General features: G+C 48.8%; 1 protein-coding gene across 3 annotated transcripts in view; it reads right to left on the bottom strand.

Annotated features, from left to right (window-relative positions):
- Nucleotides 1-9,620: 9,620 nt before the first annotated feature.
- Nucleotides 9,621-17,618, bottom strand: part of CADM1 (cell adhesion molecule 1) — a 323,782-nt gene continuing 315,784 nt past the window's right edge. For all 3 annotated transcript variants that reach the window (XM_045894983.2, XM_045894984.2, XM_054512280.2), the window contains 2 exons: nt 14,646-14,777; nt 9,621-12,639 (listed from right to left, as the gene is read on the bottom strand). In XM_045894983.2, the coding sequence (XP_045750939.2) occupies nt 12,521-12,639; nt 14,646-14,777 (251 nt within the window). In that variant the 3' untranslated portion in view covers nt 9,621-12,520. The remainder of the gene's footprint in view (nt 12,640-14,645; nt 14,778-17,618) is intronic.

The raw sequence follows: 17,618 nt of genomic DNA, 5'->3' as shown, positions 1-17,618 counted from the left end.
ATCCCTTCTAAGAAGGGCTGCTGGCTGGGCTGGAAGCCCCTTTGAGAATAAAATCTATAAGGTGAGGGAGAAGCTGAGCGAGAAGCAGTGATTCAACATCTGACTTTAAGGAAAGAGTGACAAAGGAGATGGTGCCTAGAGGCACGGTCAAGGACAGACAAGGCTTTCGAGGCACCCCCTTTCCTCATCAAACTGTTAAAATGGAATACAAAGCTCAAGTCTTTATTACCAAAAAAAAAAAAAAAAAGTAGCAGCCGCCGAAGAGTGCGAGCCAGTGAGGGGGGAGAGAGGAGAGAGCCACGCTGAAATCAATACTGGCCAGGACAAGCATTATCCCATGTGGAACACCTCAAGCCTCTGCCTAGAAAATTTGATTGGATCTTCAGAAAAACCTATTAGTGTGTTGTCAGGACCTTCTGGTGATAACTGACCAGCGCTCGCCAATCGATGTGCTTCACTTGTGCAGCTCCTGATTTTTTAACAGCATAATTGTTTTTTTAATAACGGGCTGGCTCGCCCACTCCAGTAAGCAGGGAGTCAAAGCCAGACTCCCGACCTAAAATATAGAGACTCGCGCAGCACCAACCACTTCTTCCTAATTGCACAATTACTTTACCGAGCAACCGGGGATGGGAGGGCTGTGGTGGGGGGGGTAAGGCTTTTTTTTTCAGCTAAGCCAAGTTAAGAAAAGTCACAGAAGTAATCACAAGTCAAAATTATTTACTAAATGAAATCCGTTCTTCACAAAGGAACCTTTATTTATTCTTAAAGAAAAAAAGGGCAAAAATTGCATGATCTCAGCATGGCAAGGATAGCATAAAGCAACAGTGGAATTAGTGGTCAATTATTACAGCTTCTTAATTTTCAGCCGGAGAGCTTGCAACGCATTTTATTTGGGTTATTAAATGCACTGTAACAACAGCAGTATTTCTGCTCTTTACCATGCCTTGGATCTGAGATGTCAAAGTACTTTACAAACAAATAACTCGAAACAATTTGGGATTGAGGCTCTTTATAGATGGAGAGCAGGACCCGGGGAGGAAGCAATTTGCCCAAGGTCACGGGCTGAATCTGAGGCACAGCTGGAAACACTACTCGTGAGTGCTGGCTCCTGAAGCCTCCAGCTCATCACCACCAGCCTGCCTCCCTCCCATACACACACCAAAACAAAACCCAAAAGCTGGAAGACAGCAACGGGGCAGAGAAGTCACCTGCCCTCCAAAGCCCAGGGTGTCCACACTGACAATTTGCCGTACAGATTGGAAGCTGGGCGTGCGGGTCAGATGGCTCTGCAGACTGCCGTTGCTGAAACCAAGAGAATCGGTCGCTAATGAAAGTTTACAGTGTTCTCTGCATATTGGGGCAGCTCAGCTTTCCACCTTGAGTCCCCCGGTGTATTTGTCAGATTCTTGCAAAGCGTCAGCCTCCCAGGAAGGTACTCTGGTACTTGGCCCACCTGGAAGGTCTCGGCCTTTCCTGCGCTGGCTCCCTCATGACCCCGCCCCTGTGCGCTCAGGGTTGGGGTGCAAGATTCAGAAGAGGAGAGGAGAGAGCAGGAGAGGGAGAAAGGGGGCAAGAAAAGAAAGACAGGTGGGCCTGGTTTCCAACCTTTGCAGGCTCTAGGACCTCTTGTTGCAGAGCCTCTATCCCGCACTATAGCAAATCCATTACAATCCCCCGAATACAATTTATAGGAGATTATTTACCAGTTCAGTTTGGTTGCAGTTTACTGGTTGACAATGTTACAGTTTTGTAGATATTTAATTAAACATGTAATAATTTTGATTTTACAGTTTTCTTCTCTGTATTTGGAGCTCTTATTTATTTTATTTTATTTTTTCCTTTCCAGGTCTCAAATATGTTCACAGGGTCTGGAAATGTTTATAGGACATGGGCACTACCCATATTGACTTTAATGGGTAAAACAGCCCAGAGGGAGAGAAGAAGCGGGACGGATGAGACAAAACAAAGTTGACCAGGACAGCGAGAAAACGGAATCCAAACCGAACCAAACCAAAACAAAAATTTAGGAAAGCAGACAGAGGGAGTTGTAGAAACTCTGGAATTGCTGGTTAGAAAGAAGAGAGCAAAAGCAGGCCTTACCAGGATATTTCCAGGAAAAGAGACAGACAGATGAAAGAGCAATCCAACCGTAGATGAAAAAAAAAAGAAAAAAAACGCTCTCTGCTATTATTCAACAATTTATTGAGCACAGGGCCAGATACCACACGTGGCCTCAGAGATACAGAGCTGGATCAGATACAGGCTCTACTCTCAAGGAGTTTACTGTTTTATTGAGGGAGACAGAAAAGGTAAACGAACAGTTCAGATATGTGATAAGGACTCAGACGGAGGGAAGCATGGGAGACTGGGCAGGTTCAGACGAGGAACCCAGGGGAAGGACCCTTGGACTGTTCAAAGGCACAGACGTGTGGACGGCAAGGTGCGGGAGCTTGAAGAAGGCCTGGGGTAGGGGTGGAGGCAGGGGTGTGGGAGCAGGAAGGCCACCGGGTGAGGCTGAAAAGCCAAACTAAGGTGATTTAGACTGGGAGCATTTGGATGGATTCTGCAGCCAAAGGTCAACCAAGAGTGGTTTCCAAGGGGTGGGGGGTGGGGGGTGCGGTTTACTTCCGTTTGGGACTCTGACAGGGCAGGGCACAGGTGTGGAGGGTGGGGGGGGGAACCAGAGAAGAGCTGTCACCCTCTTGTGGTGGGAGGGAAAGGGCCTGTTCGAGGGAGGGGACAGGATGAGGTTGGGTCAAGCCTGAGGAGCATCAGGGGGCAGTGGGCAGGAGTTGGGAATGGGTTGGAAGTGGGAGACGAGGGAGGGGAGGAATCAGGGATGGCCCCCCAGGACCCCAGTTTGAGTGGTTGCTGATGCTGTTATCTGGCAGAGGGAGTGTAAGAAAAAGGGCAGGCGTGGAGGAAAGTTTTCATTTCCCCAGAGCCCAGGGATCCTAAGGCCGGAGCCATGCTAGAGGGGATCCTGTCCTAGTGAGGCCTCTGAAAAGCTGCTGGAAAAAACCAGAGAAACCCTTTAAGGGGTGGGGAGAGTCCTTGGTAGACTGGTCACTGGTAGACTGGTAGTGTTTTAGGGGGCACTCCTGGCCAAGCCAGAAACAATCCAGAGAACAAACACCAGGAATCTGTTCATTCCGCCTTGGAAGAGAGGGGCTTGAAGTCCATAGGGCCCTACGGCCAACAGGACAGAAGCCTCTGAGCCCATGTTGAATGCAGGACTGGGGTCCCCATTGTGATTCACGGTTGAAGGGAGTCCACTGGAAGTTAGCAGATGAAAGCTCCAAGCCATACCCAGAAGCCCGTGTGCCCCCTGGCGAGCTATATAACCTGCATATCAGCTAGTGCGATGGCAGGGTTGGATCGAGACAAAGGTCTCTATCAATCATGGCAAATTCATTGGGTTAAACTCCCATCACCCAGAGCTGACCCTTTCCTACCGGAGGAAGTAATGAGCTAGAAATAAGTGCCATCTGAAGCTGAGTCTAAGTAAATCTGTGATCATGGACATTTCAAGCCATAGCTTCGGCTTGGGCTTTCAAACAGATGGATACTCTAGCATGAAATTGCCAAGATGAAGAAGACAGTACGTGGCTGGGGAAATGGCCGGGGCTATCCACCGAGCTGGATTCCCAAATCCTGGCCTGGGACTCGCTCGGCATTCATGGGAAGTAAACAGCCCCAGAGCAAAGCAACTGCATTTCTTTCCCGGTCTTTGATATTGGCAAAGGGAAGACAAACGAGGGCTCTCTGGTTTGGGGACGGCATGAATGAACCACACATGTCCATAAATAAACCAGGAGCCCTCCAAACACGCTGCTCATTTGTTCACACAAAAGCCAGGCTCCCAGCTCTCTTGCAGAGCCATGTTCACAGTTGGATCCTTAATGCATTGTGAGCGTTCAATCAAACTTTTAGTGGTGAAACTCTGGGAGCAAAAAGCGAGGTAAGCCCAAATGGTCCCTTTGCTTTTCCATCTTTTGTGGCTGCCTGGCTGTGCTCTTATGGGTTTTGTTGTCAACAAACTCCTGGCTTGCCTTTGAGCACTCCAAATTATTGAAAATGACTACAGCTTAAGACTGGCAGGATGATTGTTAAAAACAGCCCTGGCATTAATCATAGCTTAAGAGCTTTTGGAAAATGATTCTAATTCAGAAGGGGTGGCTTACAAAGAGGCTTGTCGAAAGCGAAGCAGACATCAACTTCTGAAAGGCGGAAAGCCTGCTTGGTACGCACACCTGGCTTCTTCGGAAATCCAGCTGGCAGACGTGTGCGGGGTGCCCAGCTCACCCCACCGGCTCAGCCCATCTGAGACCACCTTGGGTTTTCCACGGGTCTCACAGCACCCGTCCCCCTGATCTGGCCCCCACCCCGTCCCCCCGAGATGGGAAAGACTTCTGGGAGTGCCCATGGTTATATGTTTTACTGGTAGTCCTTGGAATGGGGAAGAGGTGGCTGGGCGCCCCGCGTTCTGTCAACGGTGGGCATGCCTTGGACCGACGCTCCGGTAATCTGGTGCACAGAGGCAGCTGCGTGCGCGAACACACGGTCAGCACTTGCAAGGAGCCAGGCAGGGCAACGAGCGAGTACTGCTGCCTTTTGCGAGCCTGGCTCAACAAAGGAGAAGGATTTTTGCCATCAGCGTTCTCCCTATCATGGAATCCTTGCACAGTTCAGTATGATTAATGGTTTCCATTTAGGAGAAAGCTGAGAATGAAAACAGTGGGGGAGTGGCCGCAACCGGCTGGGAGCGTCTACGGCCGCAGCCAGAGCGGAGGGGCCGGGCTGGGGTGGGGGGTGGGGGGCGGCCGGCCGTGCCCGCTACCTTGCCTTCCTGGCATGAATGGGAGGCCCTCTGGGGCGAAGACACACGTGGCTTTGGACATGCATTTGCAGAAACAGTCAGAGCTGCAACCTTGTGATGGCCCGGTTGCTGTTTCGTCCTCGTAGCCTTCGGAACAGTGGTGACGGAGGAGCTACTCCCTCTCCACCTGCCGAAGGGGGAGCTTCGTTCCCGGACGTTCCTACCCAAGGGCTGTATGGCTGGCGCTAGCCAACCCACTACGCCACTTCTTGGCGTTCCTGAGGGCCACACGGGGTTGCCACACAGGGAAGGCCCCCACCTCTGTGCTAGGACGGCGGCGGCAGCCTTGACCAGAGCCACCGCTGTCTCTGGAGCCCCCAGGCTGGACGGCCGAGGCTCAGCTCCCATCGGCGGGCTCTCTGGGGCGCTCTTGTCCACTCGGCAGCATCCCGGGCTTCCCACTTCTGAAGGCACTGCTTCCGGTCAGATGGCACAGCTGCTGGAGGTGGGTGGTGAGACAGTGGCCGCCATAGCCAGAGACTTGTGGGCGCTGATAGAAACCAACCGGGAAAACACAGAGGATTCAAGAGGGCCTGCATTTTTTTTAAGCAGTAAGCTTTTGTAACTGAAGCCGAAAAGGGAGAAAACTGGTGATTTGGGCTGGGTCTAACGTGACTCAAGACCCTTCTCGATGCATTGGTGTCTCTGCAAGGAAATCTATTATTTTCCATAAACTGTCTTAAGCATCTCCCGGGCTACATTTCTGGCTGTGTTAAGAATCAAGCCATCAAGGACAGCTGTGAATGTTATAAACTTTCAGCAGCAGCAATGGGCTTTGGCAGGGAAGTAGGAGCAAAAAACCCAAGTAGGACATTTCGGTTGACAGTAATGGCACTTTCCCTTCCTTGTCCAAACGATAAAAGATTCATGCTCCTAATTGCAACACTATAGCTGCCCCCATCACTTTATTCTGGGAGAGGAGGTTAGAGAAAACAGGCCTAGAGAGAGGGAGAGAAAGAGAAAGAGAGAGAGAGATGGATAGTAATTTCGTCACTAGCTAACAGAGACTGCTTAGTGCAGAAGACTTCCTTCCATAGCAATACTTTTTAATCAGGTCTGCTGTGTCTGGGCAAACAGCTTTTGTGGATTAGCCAGACTGGAGCCTGACAGCATCCGTTGCAAGTTTAAACGATGAAATACACAACTACAGAGAAAACAAACCAAAAAGAGTAATAAAGTCACACATTTCAATATTCAGCGACCATTAAGGGATTTAAATATTTGTTTGCTATTAAAGGCTTGCATTAGGCTCTTCCAACACCAGCTCTGGAAGACTGAAATATCAATTACCGATCAATTTTCCCCCTAAGTAAACACTAATGCGGGATAAACAGTATTAGAAGATGCAATCGTAACAATGCTGACTTCAGGATGGACTTCCTGCTGGTAACAGCAAGTTTAAGCCTGGTGATTAATTAACCTGAGAAGATAGCACTTAAGGAAGATTTAAGGCGATCATGTGTCTGAAATATGACTGTGAGCCAGTGCACGTTTGGAGGGCAGCCGAAGTCCCGGGCCCAGAGCGAGCATGGATTTGACCCTCTCTAGGATTCCTCTCTTTCCCCAGAACCGCCGCCCCCACAGCTCAACACCTCGGAGGATTAGGAGGGAGTGGAATGGGACGGACTGTGGGTGTGCGTGTGAGAGAGGGGAAAGCAGTAGACGTTAAGGCAGGTTCCTTGCTGGGATGCATTCCGGAGTTGAACACGCAAGGCCCGAGGTGCAATTCCCAGCACTGACCAGCAGGGGCAGTAGACTTTGGACTGAAAAATGACCTAAACCAATTTCCTGTGTGCCGGGAGAGCTGGGAAAGGGAGAGGGGAAGACTGGCAAGAAGATTCCTGCTTTCAAGTCTCAGTTTTGGGGTGCTCGCATTATCCTTGTGCCTCACGCCCTCTTTCTGGCATGTGTAATGATGGGGGCATGGGAGCTTGGGGGCATCAAATACCGTGCTCCTATCAGAGGCACATTGGACAATATTGAAATGAGCACAAATAAAGCAAGGAAACTGGTTTGAATTTTTCTAGCATGCCGTACCTCATTCTGAAGGCCCCTCACAATATATGGTAGCAAGAGTGAGGCTCTGCTTAGCCATTCCCAAATCCATCCTTCCCTGTGGGAGAGAACACATACTCTGTCCCAGCAGGTCCATGAGGATGACGGGACTGTTAGCCCCACATGCAGGTCCTTGAGACCAGCGGGAAAGCTGTCAATGCTGAAGATGCACTTGCAAATGTCAAGGTTTGAGACACAGAATTGGTCACCTCCACACTAAGTCAGAAGTGCGACTCAGCAGCCAGGTGCTCCCTGGAGTGCCTGACTCCTCGCTGAATGCCTACTATGTGCTCAGCACTCTGTGACCATTGGCCCACGAGGTCTCTGGATGACGGCCAAGAGCCCTTTTTTCCTTCCCCTGGACAGTGGGTTAGGACACCCAACTGCTTCATTTTGGAATTCTTTCCCAAGTAGGTACGTGCGGCTGTGGACAGACGTTTCCCGCTGAAGGCACTGGGCTGCCAGTCCTTTATGACTAAGGGCCGCGTGCTTGGTACCCTGACAAAATAGTTCTGAGGCAAATTTATAATGAAACAAAACGCTTTCACTCATGCGGGGTCCTACTACCTGTGGCAGGATACCTGCCTGGTTGCTTTAAGGCTCTGGATGACAGACTCAAAGGAACATTTCTCCATGGAGTAAGTCCATGGCAGAACAAGAATTACATTTCCAGTAGACAGAGGACAGTGAAAGATTGCGCCAATTAACATCCGCATATCACCTCGGGGTTCCAGTTGATGTATTTGGAGAATGCAAGCAGGCCAAAACATTTGTGAGAACCCTCCAGAGGACATGGGGACCATTTTCACTCCCATGCCAAATGAAGGACCAGGCAACTTATCAAGCTCAGCTCACGTGGGCGGCTCCTGGCGCCTCCTCATTTGCATACCCTGTGGCACTCTAATGGCCAGTGTGAGGCAAGTCACCCACCCACGTCTGCCTCAGTTCAGTGAACTTGGGTCCCTTCACTGTAGGCCACGGCGGAATCTGGAGCGTCATGCTACAGACCAGGGGACAGGGGTCGTTATACCTTCCAAGGCAAGCTTCACGAGGGCATGAGGCGTCCACACGCAGAGGGGCCCGAGGAGCTCCCTCTGCTTGAGTGGTACCCGCCTCTTGGTAGCCGTGGGGAACCTTCTATTCTCCATCCTGTATGGCTGACTTTGTGTCTGGCACCTTGTTAAGCGCTTCCTGCTTCTCTCCTGTATTTCTCCTAACAACACTTATGGTGAGCCTTACCTTCCAGAGCAGGAGCCCAAGGCCAGGTAGGGTGGGTCCCTTGCCTGAGGTTTCACAGCTAGTGCATGGTGGAGCAGGGACTGGAGCCCGTGCTCCTAATCTCTGCCCTCTATCACCCTCTGCAAAAAGCTATGAAGAATTAGGGCTCCCCATGGCTCTGTGCCCCCGGCAGAGGCCCAGACCAGCCCTTGAAATCGTGACTCATGTGGCTGGGATTTGAGGACAGCCACAAGACTGATCCCACCTCCCACGTCTCATCTGGCTTTAGTCCCCCCCACACAGGCCAGCAGGCTGGCTGGGCTTACTGCCCTCGGTGCCTTCGACTCCCATTCCCTCAATGCTAACCCATGGTTTTAGGCCCGGCGGGGGCCCAGGGAAGCTGCCTGGACTCTCCAGCCCATTTCCCTTCTCCAGGAAATTGCCCCAGGGCTCTGGGGGCTCCTTAACCATCTTCAGCACAGCCCCCACGTCGGAGGCCCATTTCATGTTTTCCCGTGGGTGGAACTGATGCTCTGATTCGTCTCCAGCGACTATCTCACACCTCTCGGTGTTTATCACAACACTGAGCACACAGCAGATGCCGGGGGACTGCGTATCTGATTGGCTGATTTGTACAGAGACAGGCAAGAGACCAGGCCAGGATGGGAGGAGGCGGACGTGAAATACGCCAGCCTTTGGCTTTTCTGGAGCTTACCTTTCCTTCCACCGCTGAGTTCTCCCCATTACCTGCCCAAGAGAGAAAAGGAAGCTCCACCCCAGCTGGGCGAATGGTGGGAAAAGGGCGGTTTGGGGCTGCTCACATATTATCCTTGCATTTGTGAGATCAGTCACCATGAAGTGTAGTCATTGCTCACTTGGGCCTGCAAAGCAAGGGTGGGGGGGGTGGCAACAACACGCCCGATCCTGCTGTGCACCTGCCCTGAAGTCGCCGCAGCCTAAACAGTGAGTGAGAACCATCTCCTGCAGGTGGCCCAGCCAGTCCTCCGCAGATCCCACTGTCCTTTGGTTAAAGGAGAGAGCGCTTGAAATGAAGAAGGCAGAATGAACTGTCACGACACGAAATCCCAAAGGAAGAGACAGGTGGAGCAGCCAACACAGGAAAGTTGGTGGGGGTGGTGGGTGAAGGGGGTGGTGGGGAGGGAGGGGGGGAGGGGCCGTCCCAGCTGGCCCGCCACTGCATCACGTCACCTGCACAAATCGCTGAGTCCTCGCGGCCAGAGCACCTGGCCCACCTGTCCACTGACGGGGGAGAAGAGAGCAAGGGCAGGGAGGGTGAGCGGAGGAGAGAGAAAGCGGTTCGAGGCCCCAGCCGGCAGCCTCTCTGGGCACCGCTGGGGGGCGGGGGGGGTGCCGCGCCCGACCCTGGGGAGGAAGCTGGACCAGGGGCCCCCATCTCTTCTCTCGCACCCCGGCGTCCATTAAGAAGTCCATAAAGAGTAAAGGATCACTTGGTAACATTAATTTTTTTTTATTAAGAAGACAGATATTTTATAGTACTTTTTTTTTTCTTTTTTTTTTGTAAAAATGGTATACATGAACGAATACAAAATGCGAATGGGAACATATGGATATGGAATTTCTTACACCATAACATTGTTCATGTACACCTTCAAAACAGAACTGGCCTAAAGGGAAAAATAAGACGTCGGTGTGACTAAAGAACAAGCTTATTTGGCATCAATTATACATCCTTCATTATTTTATATTCCTTTAAAAAACACAAAAAACAAGTTTGTTCTTTCTTCACTCTAAAAAAAGTGATCAACCTGTACAAAGTAATACTCAACAATACATTTCAAACAGTGCACTGTATACTTAAGAAAAAATACATAAACCAATATACAACTAAAACCCATAGTTTCCTGTTTTTGTTTTGTTTTATTTATTTATTTTTCTTTTCCAATGTGTGGGGCCTACACTTTGCAATCTACCTGAGACGGAAAACACCAATCGAAACACATGAACCTGAGACATGTCCACATTGTAAGCCATAAAGTTACATCAGGAACATTGCACTACTGTACACTTTTCAAAACAAAGATGGGAGGTCCCAAAAATGAGATGCCAGTTTTGTGAGCAATGGTAGGTTTTTCTTTTCCCCCTAAAAAGAACAACTGAAAAGACCTTTCAATGACATGCTAAATGGTGCTCACCCTTTGATGCGGTTATACTATGATCAGAATGGGTGCTAAGGGCTCGGAATAGAGCTGCACATTATAAAATTCATTGAAAAAGGGATGTTCGTTGTGGCTTTTTGTCTTGGTTAAGTGCCTAGGGATAGGAGGGGGGAAAACAAAATGCTGCTCAATATGGATTTTCTTTTACAGATCAGTCCGTTCCCAAAAGGCCCCCGTATTGCAATGGTTCTATCAAAGGTTAAAACAAAGACAAGAAAAATAAACACACCTTCAAATAACAAAGAGTTGATACTTTTTTCCCCCTTAAATAAATCAGCGGAAGTTTTCCACATAATGTAACAATAGTAAAAATGCACCTTGCAAAATCCAAAATTACTCACTGAAAATGTTATATAATATATATTTATATATATATAGATCTCTTTTTTGATGCCATCTTTCCATAGGGACTGTATCCTGGAGTCTGGAGCCTTACCAAAACATATGGTAAGAGTTTTTAGTTTTCGTCCTTTGGGACTACTTCTAGATTTCCTAGACGTTTCAGTGAAAATCCCCACGTTGTTTAAAAAAATGTAAATGGTAACTTGACTCCTCTACCTTTTCCCAAGGCTCCCCATCTAAGATGTGTTCAAGGTAACTTATTTTAGTAGCTAAGCACTATGGCTGCCATCATGCGAGGATCAGTAGTTTTTTGGCAGATGGTTCTTAAGGCTGAGGAAAGAGGCCAAGGCTAGTGTATGAAAGGTAAAAAGATAAAAACACTCACATTTGAGTTTTGATTAAGTAACTGAAAATCCCTACATGCTGTTTTTCCACCTCTGCTCTGACCTTTCGAGAACTGAGATCGACAGCAGACCAGTGTGAGAACAATACCAGCCCTCCTTTTGTACCTCCTGCCTTTGTCAAGCCAAATCTGAAGGAATGAACGTTTCACACGGATTCGAGTTGGAAATCCCAGCATGACAAATATCTGTAATATACAGTACATGCAGGCCACATCCTACTGCCTTCCTAACTAAGCACAAAGGAAAAAAAAAAAGAAAACAAAACAAAACAAAAAACCAACCCTGTCCCATCCAGTCATTCACACGCCACGCGGACTTGCTTTTTCCTACAAATTAGTGAGAAGTATGGCCGATTGGGAAAGGCGGATGGAATCGTTTGGAACAGAAATAACCAGAGCAGAACTAGCTTTTCCCCCCCTCCCTACTTCCCCTCCTGTGGCAACTCAAATTTGTCCACTTATAGAAAAGGAACAGACCTCACCTGTCAGGTCTGTTTAGGGCATTGAAAAAGGAGGAGCCCTTTCCGCCCCAAACCTTTCTGGACAGTGTGGGGTATCTATGCTGAGCCATCTACAGATACAGAATTAAAGACAGATTCAATCTCATTATGACACACCTCACTTGCAGATAACCCTGTACAGTAATGTAGTTCCACAGCAAACAGAACATTTTCTGAGTCACAGTCTAAGTTTCTAGTCTTCACTGCTCTAAGTATTTGAAACATGGGTAGCAGCAAAGAGTCCTCATTGTTTGTTCACCCAAATCTTTACGACAACAGAGAAGAATGCATTATGGACACACTAAGTTCTGAACTATGAAATCTAAACTGTGCTGGTTCTCCTTTTATGAAACTGAATTTTGAACAGAAAGCAGTTACTTCAAAAATAAGCAACAACAGAAAAAGCAAAAACAACAACAGAATCAGGGGAAAAAAGATTCTAAGGAATCCCAGCAGGCAAATTCCAAAATGGGAGATTTTGGAAAAAAAAAAAAAAATCCAAAAATTTTTGGGGAAACATAAATGCACACAAAGGAAAAAGAGAAAGAAAAAAAAAAAAACAGGAAAAAAAAAAAGGAACGCAATGAACAAACAAAAAACAAGGCACAGAATTTTCTGCAATCTACTCAAACTAAATCCAAGCATCCAAGTTTGACTTGGTAGGAAGAAATAAAACTTAAAAACAAAACAAAACAAAAAACCAACCAACCAACAAACAAAAAAAAAGAGGTGTCAAACAGCAGAATGTACTTTCAAAGAACATTTCTTTTTTTTTACACAGCAAATCCCAAGCCTTCCCAGTCTCGCACCTTTCCACCCATTCATAAAAAAACACACGAATTTCTCGCAAGTTCCAACATCACTGTCTCTTTATCATCTAAATAGGGCCAGCTGGACACCTCATTGAAACAAAAAGGCTGATCTAGATGAAGTACTCTTTCTTCTCTTCCGAGTTGTTCTGTCCTCCTTCTGCATTGATTATAGCAGTGTCTGCGTCTGCGGCATCATCGGCTCCTTTGGCTTCATGAGTGAAGTATGTACCTGAAAGATGAAGGGGTAAAGCACCGTGACTGTCTGATGGCCTCTGTGCAAAGTGGTACAGAGATGGCAACGTGCTTTATGGCCATCATCAGCCGAAGTGGTGTGCAGGCAGCAGAGGGGAAAAAAACAATCGGAAGGAGAGAGCGAGGTGGGGGAGACAAATGGGGATCCGGGGGTTCCAAAGGCACCACTCCAACTGAACCGCTGCGATATAATTCAGCAAATGAGACATTAGAGCAGTGATTATGACCAGAGGGTGTCGGCGGAAGAAGACGTGGGTGGGAGCTAAAAATGCAGAAAGCTGGAGAGCTGTTGACTGACGTGTGAACAGTGAACGCCAGGACCAATGGCCAGAGATGTGCGCGCACATGGTTAAAGACCAAAGCAAGGAAGAGCAATTAGCCAATTAATGAATTAGGGCCCTGATGATGTTCTACTGTCGCCTCAGCTCGTTTATTTGACCCCCCCCACCCCCGCCCCCCCTCCTGTCTTCAGGAATCATGGCTGCCTGTGCATCAGCGGGGGCCCGCACGGGCAGGTCTGACCATCTGCTGCCTCCCGCTTCAGCGTGGGGTCCCCGATCGAGAAACAGCTTGGTATCGTAGTAGTTGTGATCAAGGCTTGGGGTCTGTCTTAAGGGACAAGCGATTCTCGCTCAAGGTGTGACTCTAGCCCGGACCCGGATTCATGGATTCGCTAATTGGCACAGGCACTTGAGAATGACAACACACAGGACGCCCCGAAGTTGGAGACATTCTCATTGGTAGATGCTAACCGCTTACGGGAGAGTTTATGGGGAGAGACAAGGGCTGCCCCTCAGTAGGACATCTAGGTAGCGCTTACACTGCCTACCATAACCAGACAGCCCTCCTCCCGTTATACACTGTATTCTCGAAGATTCTTAAGGAAAAATAAAAAAAAGGCCGATACATTGGTTGTATTCTCAGGTTTTCATACGTGACAAATCTGAGCAGGCAGGCGGTCAGATGTCCCCCTCCTATCCCCTTCTTTCCTCTGGCCCCTCGTTCTCCACAGCTGCTGAGCAGACTCGGCCCTGCTCTCTGGCCTCACCTTCCTGGCTCTATCAAGCTCAGCACCAAAAGGCTGGGCGTTCTCAGCCCAATGGGCTGCCTCCTGGGCAGGGGAAGAGGGTCCCCAAATGGTTTATGTGGGAGACGGGCACTGTGGGTCCTAAAGGTGATTTCAAGTACCTTGGACCTCCATTGCTGTGCTCAAGGGACCTTCCCCAAACCCAAATCCTACGATCCAGTGGTAGGCAAGCGCCTGCGGTTAATGCTATAGGAAAATCCCACAAGCTCACAGCACAGAGCTTGAGAAAAACAGCAGAGAGACAAGGGCCGACAAAGAAAGGAAGAATAAATTACCAAGGGCGGGGGGGAGAGGACTGGAGCAGCATGGGGTACAAAGGAGGAGCACTGGAAAAGATGATTGCCCATCCAGGCTGCACAGTTGATAAGTGTGATGATTAATGGCAATTTAAATCAATTGCACAGATAATTTTTAAAAAATACATATTTATGTGGCTTTTAAAGCACATTAAACCAAGGAAGTATTCTAGCCACTGTGACCAGCTTCCCTGGAGCTTGGGGCCAGGCAGCACTGCCTGTCCACCTGCTTCCCAGAAAGCAGCAGGGTATGGGCATGTTCTTTCCACATCGATCGCTTTGGGGTTCACGCCCCACCTCGCACAGCCCGGCCCCTATTTTTACAATTTTTGCTCTATCCCCAATTACGGATTGCAGAATCACACATCTAGAAAGCTTTTTGAGAAAAATCCAAATCAAGAAGCACTCCTCATCAACCCTCGGAGTTCTCATCAGCAGCTGCTTTCTGGTTTTTTTTTTTCTCTCCCAGTTTCGGGAAACATCGATAGGCTATGTGGCCACATAATCCCAACTGCCTATCAAGGGAAACCTTCGTCAAGTCCCCAGATGCAGGGGGGGTGGTGACGGGAGGCCTCCTGCCTGCCAGAGCACCTTGCTTACCTTTATGTCTGGCAAAATAACGCCCCAGAATGATGAGCAAGCACAGCATGGCGAACACGACCACGGCCACGACACCGCCGATCACGGCGTGATCCACCGCTCGGATGGTGCCCTCCTCGCCTGCTCGAGAATCTGTCGGAATCAGAAAAGGAACAGGGCTGTAGAGCTCGTTACAAGACACCAGCAGCCCTGGCCACACTACCTCCAGGTCAGAGGTCACCTTCTTTTATAATGGAGGAGTCAGAGAGATCAGCCAGATGGATCAGCTTACAGCGAGGGAACAGACTGACCTGTCCAGGGCCGGATTGATCTGTTCTCCCCACAAGGCAATTTCATGACACGCAGAAGAGGAGCGCTAACGCACGGGGAGCACGCTTAGGGACCAGGGAGAGAAGAAACAGTCTGTCCGGTCCCGGCCTGGTCTTAGCGCTCACTCCGTCCGTGTCCAGCTGCAGATCCTAACGAGGAGGCCGACCTAGCTACTTAAGGGCGCTCGGGATGGCACCTTCGGGCACTGGAGGGGAGGCGACTGGAGCTTTCGGAAGCTGCCCAGCGACTTCATCCCCGCTAGGCACGTGCATAGCAAAAGGAGCTCACAAGTCACAGCTGCCTCGAGATAAAACAAGGCTTATAAGACTAAAGACAGGTGACATGCTCGCTACATTTAGGAGGTACGAGGGAGTAAGCCTCCACCTAAAACCTCAAAACCTAGTTCAAAAAAAGGCAGCAAGGACTAATTGTCCATTGCCACAGATGGGCTTTCTTTTATTTATTTAACACTTCACGAGGCGATTAATTTTCCCTTGTAAGCATCACTCCCTCAGGATGTCTTCTTCCGACTGAGGAACGACACGTTTGGCTGGGGAACAGCTCCAGAATGGACCCAGAATGAGCTATGGTGATGCAGAATGGATGCATGGCGGTGTAAAGAATTTTAATTTAGGAATGTGGCTACATCACCCCTTGCTGAAGTCCTAATGGCACCCGAGATTTATAATGTAGTAAAAAACAATTATTCTCCTGTTGATTAATACATTAACATTTTGGAGTGGAAGCCAAACCATTGTCTTCTTTTTTACTGAGTCAAGTACGACACCTCCATTAAAATGATTTACTAGCTGTACCTTACAATTTAAGCACAGCAGCAACAGAAACGGTAAAAATCTTTTAACTTTACATGATTTGTGAAGTCATATGTGAAGGATTTACCATTTAAATCTTTCAGTACAAGAAGCACATGGCCCTATAAATCTGTCCCCCTTGCAGTTGCTGGACGCCTGAGAGAAATGCATTTCACCAAGAAGACGGAGAGTGCAAATTCAAGTCAATTTTTAAGAAAGATTTATCTCTGTCTCTCTCCAAAGAACAGAGCAAATCTCTGAAGCCTCCACCTCTAATAATATTTGAAGTTTATCGATCAAGTGTACAGATCCGTGACAGCTAAAGGTAATGGTGCTCTTTTGAGCCGAAACCTGATACAACGCTTTCAGCAGGAGGGCATGATTTACACTTTCTATCGATATTTCCAATTCTGCTCCGAGATTAAGTACTGAAGGATGTGGGGAAAGAACTCGTGACTGAGGGTTCCACGAAAAGTGCTTTAATTAAAAGAGTTTAAATTAAAAAATGAAGTATTTAAAGTGTTTCATTAAGTTACCTTTCAGAGGACTACAAAAAACCCCCCAAAATCCCAACCCAAACAGAAATGCCAAATCGGAGGTAGCAGCAGGTCGCCCAGGACAACAGGATGATGGGAGTTTAATTGGAGAAGGGAGATGGGTTGGAGGCAGAGTGCACTGCAGCCAATTAGCCCGCTCTGTGATGTGCGAGTCCCTCCAGCAACCTGTCTAATAAGCTCGACTTGAAACGTGGTGGAGACGAATCGCCCTCCTCGGCCAAAAGGGTTGCCTACTGCGGCCGCAACAGCCTCTGTGTCTTGAAAGTCATCTCAACGAGGCAGAACTCTGCCGTGGAAACTTTTTCTTTTCTTTTAGAGACAACGGAGCTCGTGGGAGGGGAGCACTCCCCTCTGGGGGCCCCCCCGACACAGGGTATCTGCCCGAGGAGAGCGCTTCACACCCCGGAGACTCTCGCCCAACTGCACAAAGTCAGATTCGCTGATGGGAAGACAGAGAGTTAACAGGAAAGCCAGGCAGTTGTGTTTTCCTTAGGGAGCTGTCAAAATGGGGGATCTTGTGGGAATGAAAATTAACTAATCTCCAATTGCCATGAGCTGCAGACCTATTGAAAAAATAGGGAGTCTTTCAACTAACTCCCTGGGTCTTAGGCTTGGGTGGGGAAAACAGCGATACTAGCCATGGAGGAGAGGGGAAAGTGAGGGGCAAGAGCTGCAGAGAGGCCCCGGCCGGGGCAGACTGAGAGCAGAGAGAAACTTCGAGAGGCCGTCCCGGTTCCAGGCACAGACCGAAATAACCCCTTCGGGGAAGGCACTCTCATGGCCGCTGTTCAAAGACCGCCTCCTCCATGCCTAGGCACAGGAATATTCTAGAAGCCAGAGAAAGCCAGAGAGACAGAGAAGCTCTGTGATCCACACCACCACCTCACAGGCCACGTATCTGCGGATTAACTTCCTTAGCCAAAACTCTTTGTTGGATCCTTGCTCCCCATGAACTTCGGGCTCAGGGTGCTCAGAGCTGCCTCATCACCCCTGCACTTTGGCCACATTCACTACCTGGGTTCTTGGGATCTTCCCCGCCCTCAAGGACATACACATTTTACAGATACTTATTTATAAGGCTAATCTCTCCCGCTATCTCGTGATACTTGTTAAGAAAGTTTACTACTACCAGTTAATCACCAAGACATTTTTCCTGCCTTCAATTACTGCAGACGGACACAGAAGGTAACTGATGCTTAATTTACAGGGAACACTGCAGTTTGTGAGCCCCTCACCACCTCTTCCCACCCCACCCCGGGGTCACCGTCCTCTGTGAAGAGCAGCGCCCTTTCCTG

The sequence above is a fragment of the Mirounga angustirostris genome, unplaced genomic scaffold (genome assembly GCF_029215605.1).
Source record: "Mirounga angustirostris isolate CCGP_5_RB_7025 unplaced genomic scaffold, mMirAng1.0.hap1 SCAF_13, whole genome shotgun sequence".
NCBI lineage: Eukaryota > Metazoa > Chordata > Mammalia > Carnivora > Phocidae > Mirounga > Mirounga angustirostris.
This window is presented reverse-complemented; position numbering and strand designations above follow the sequence as displayed.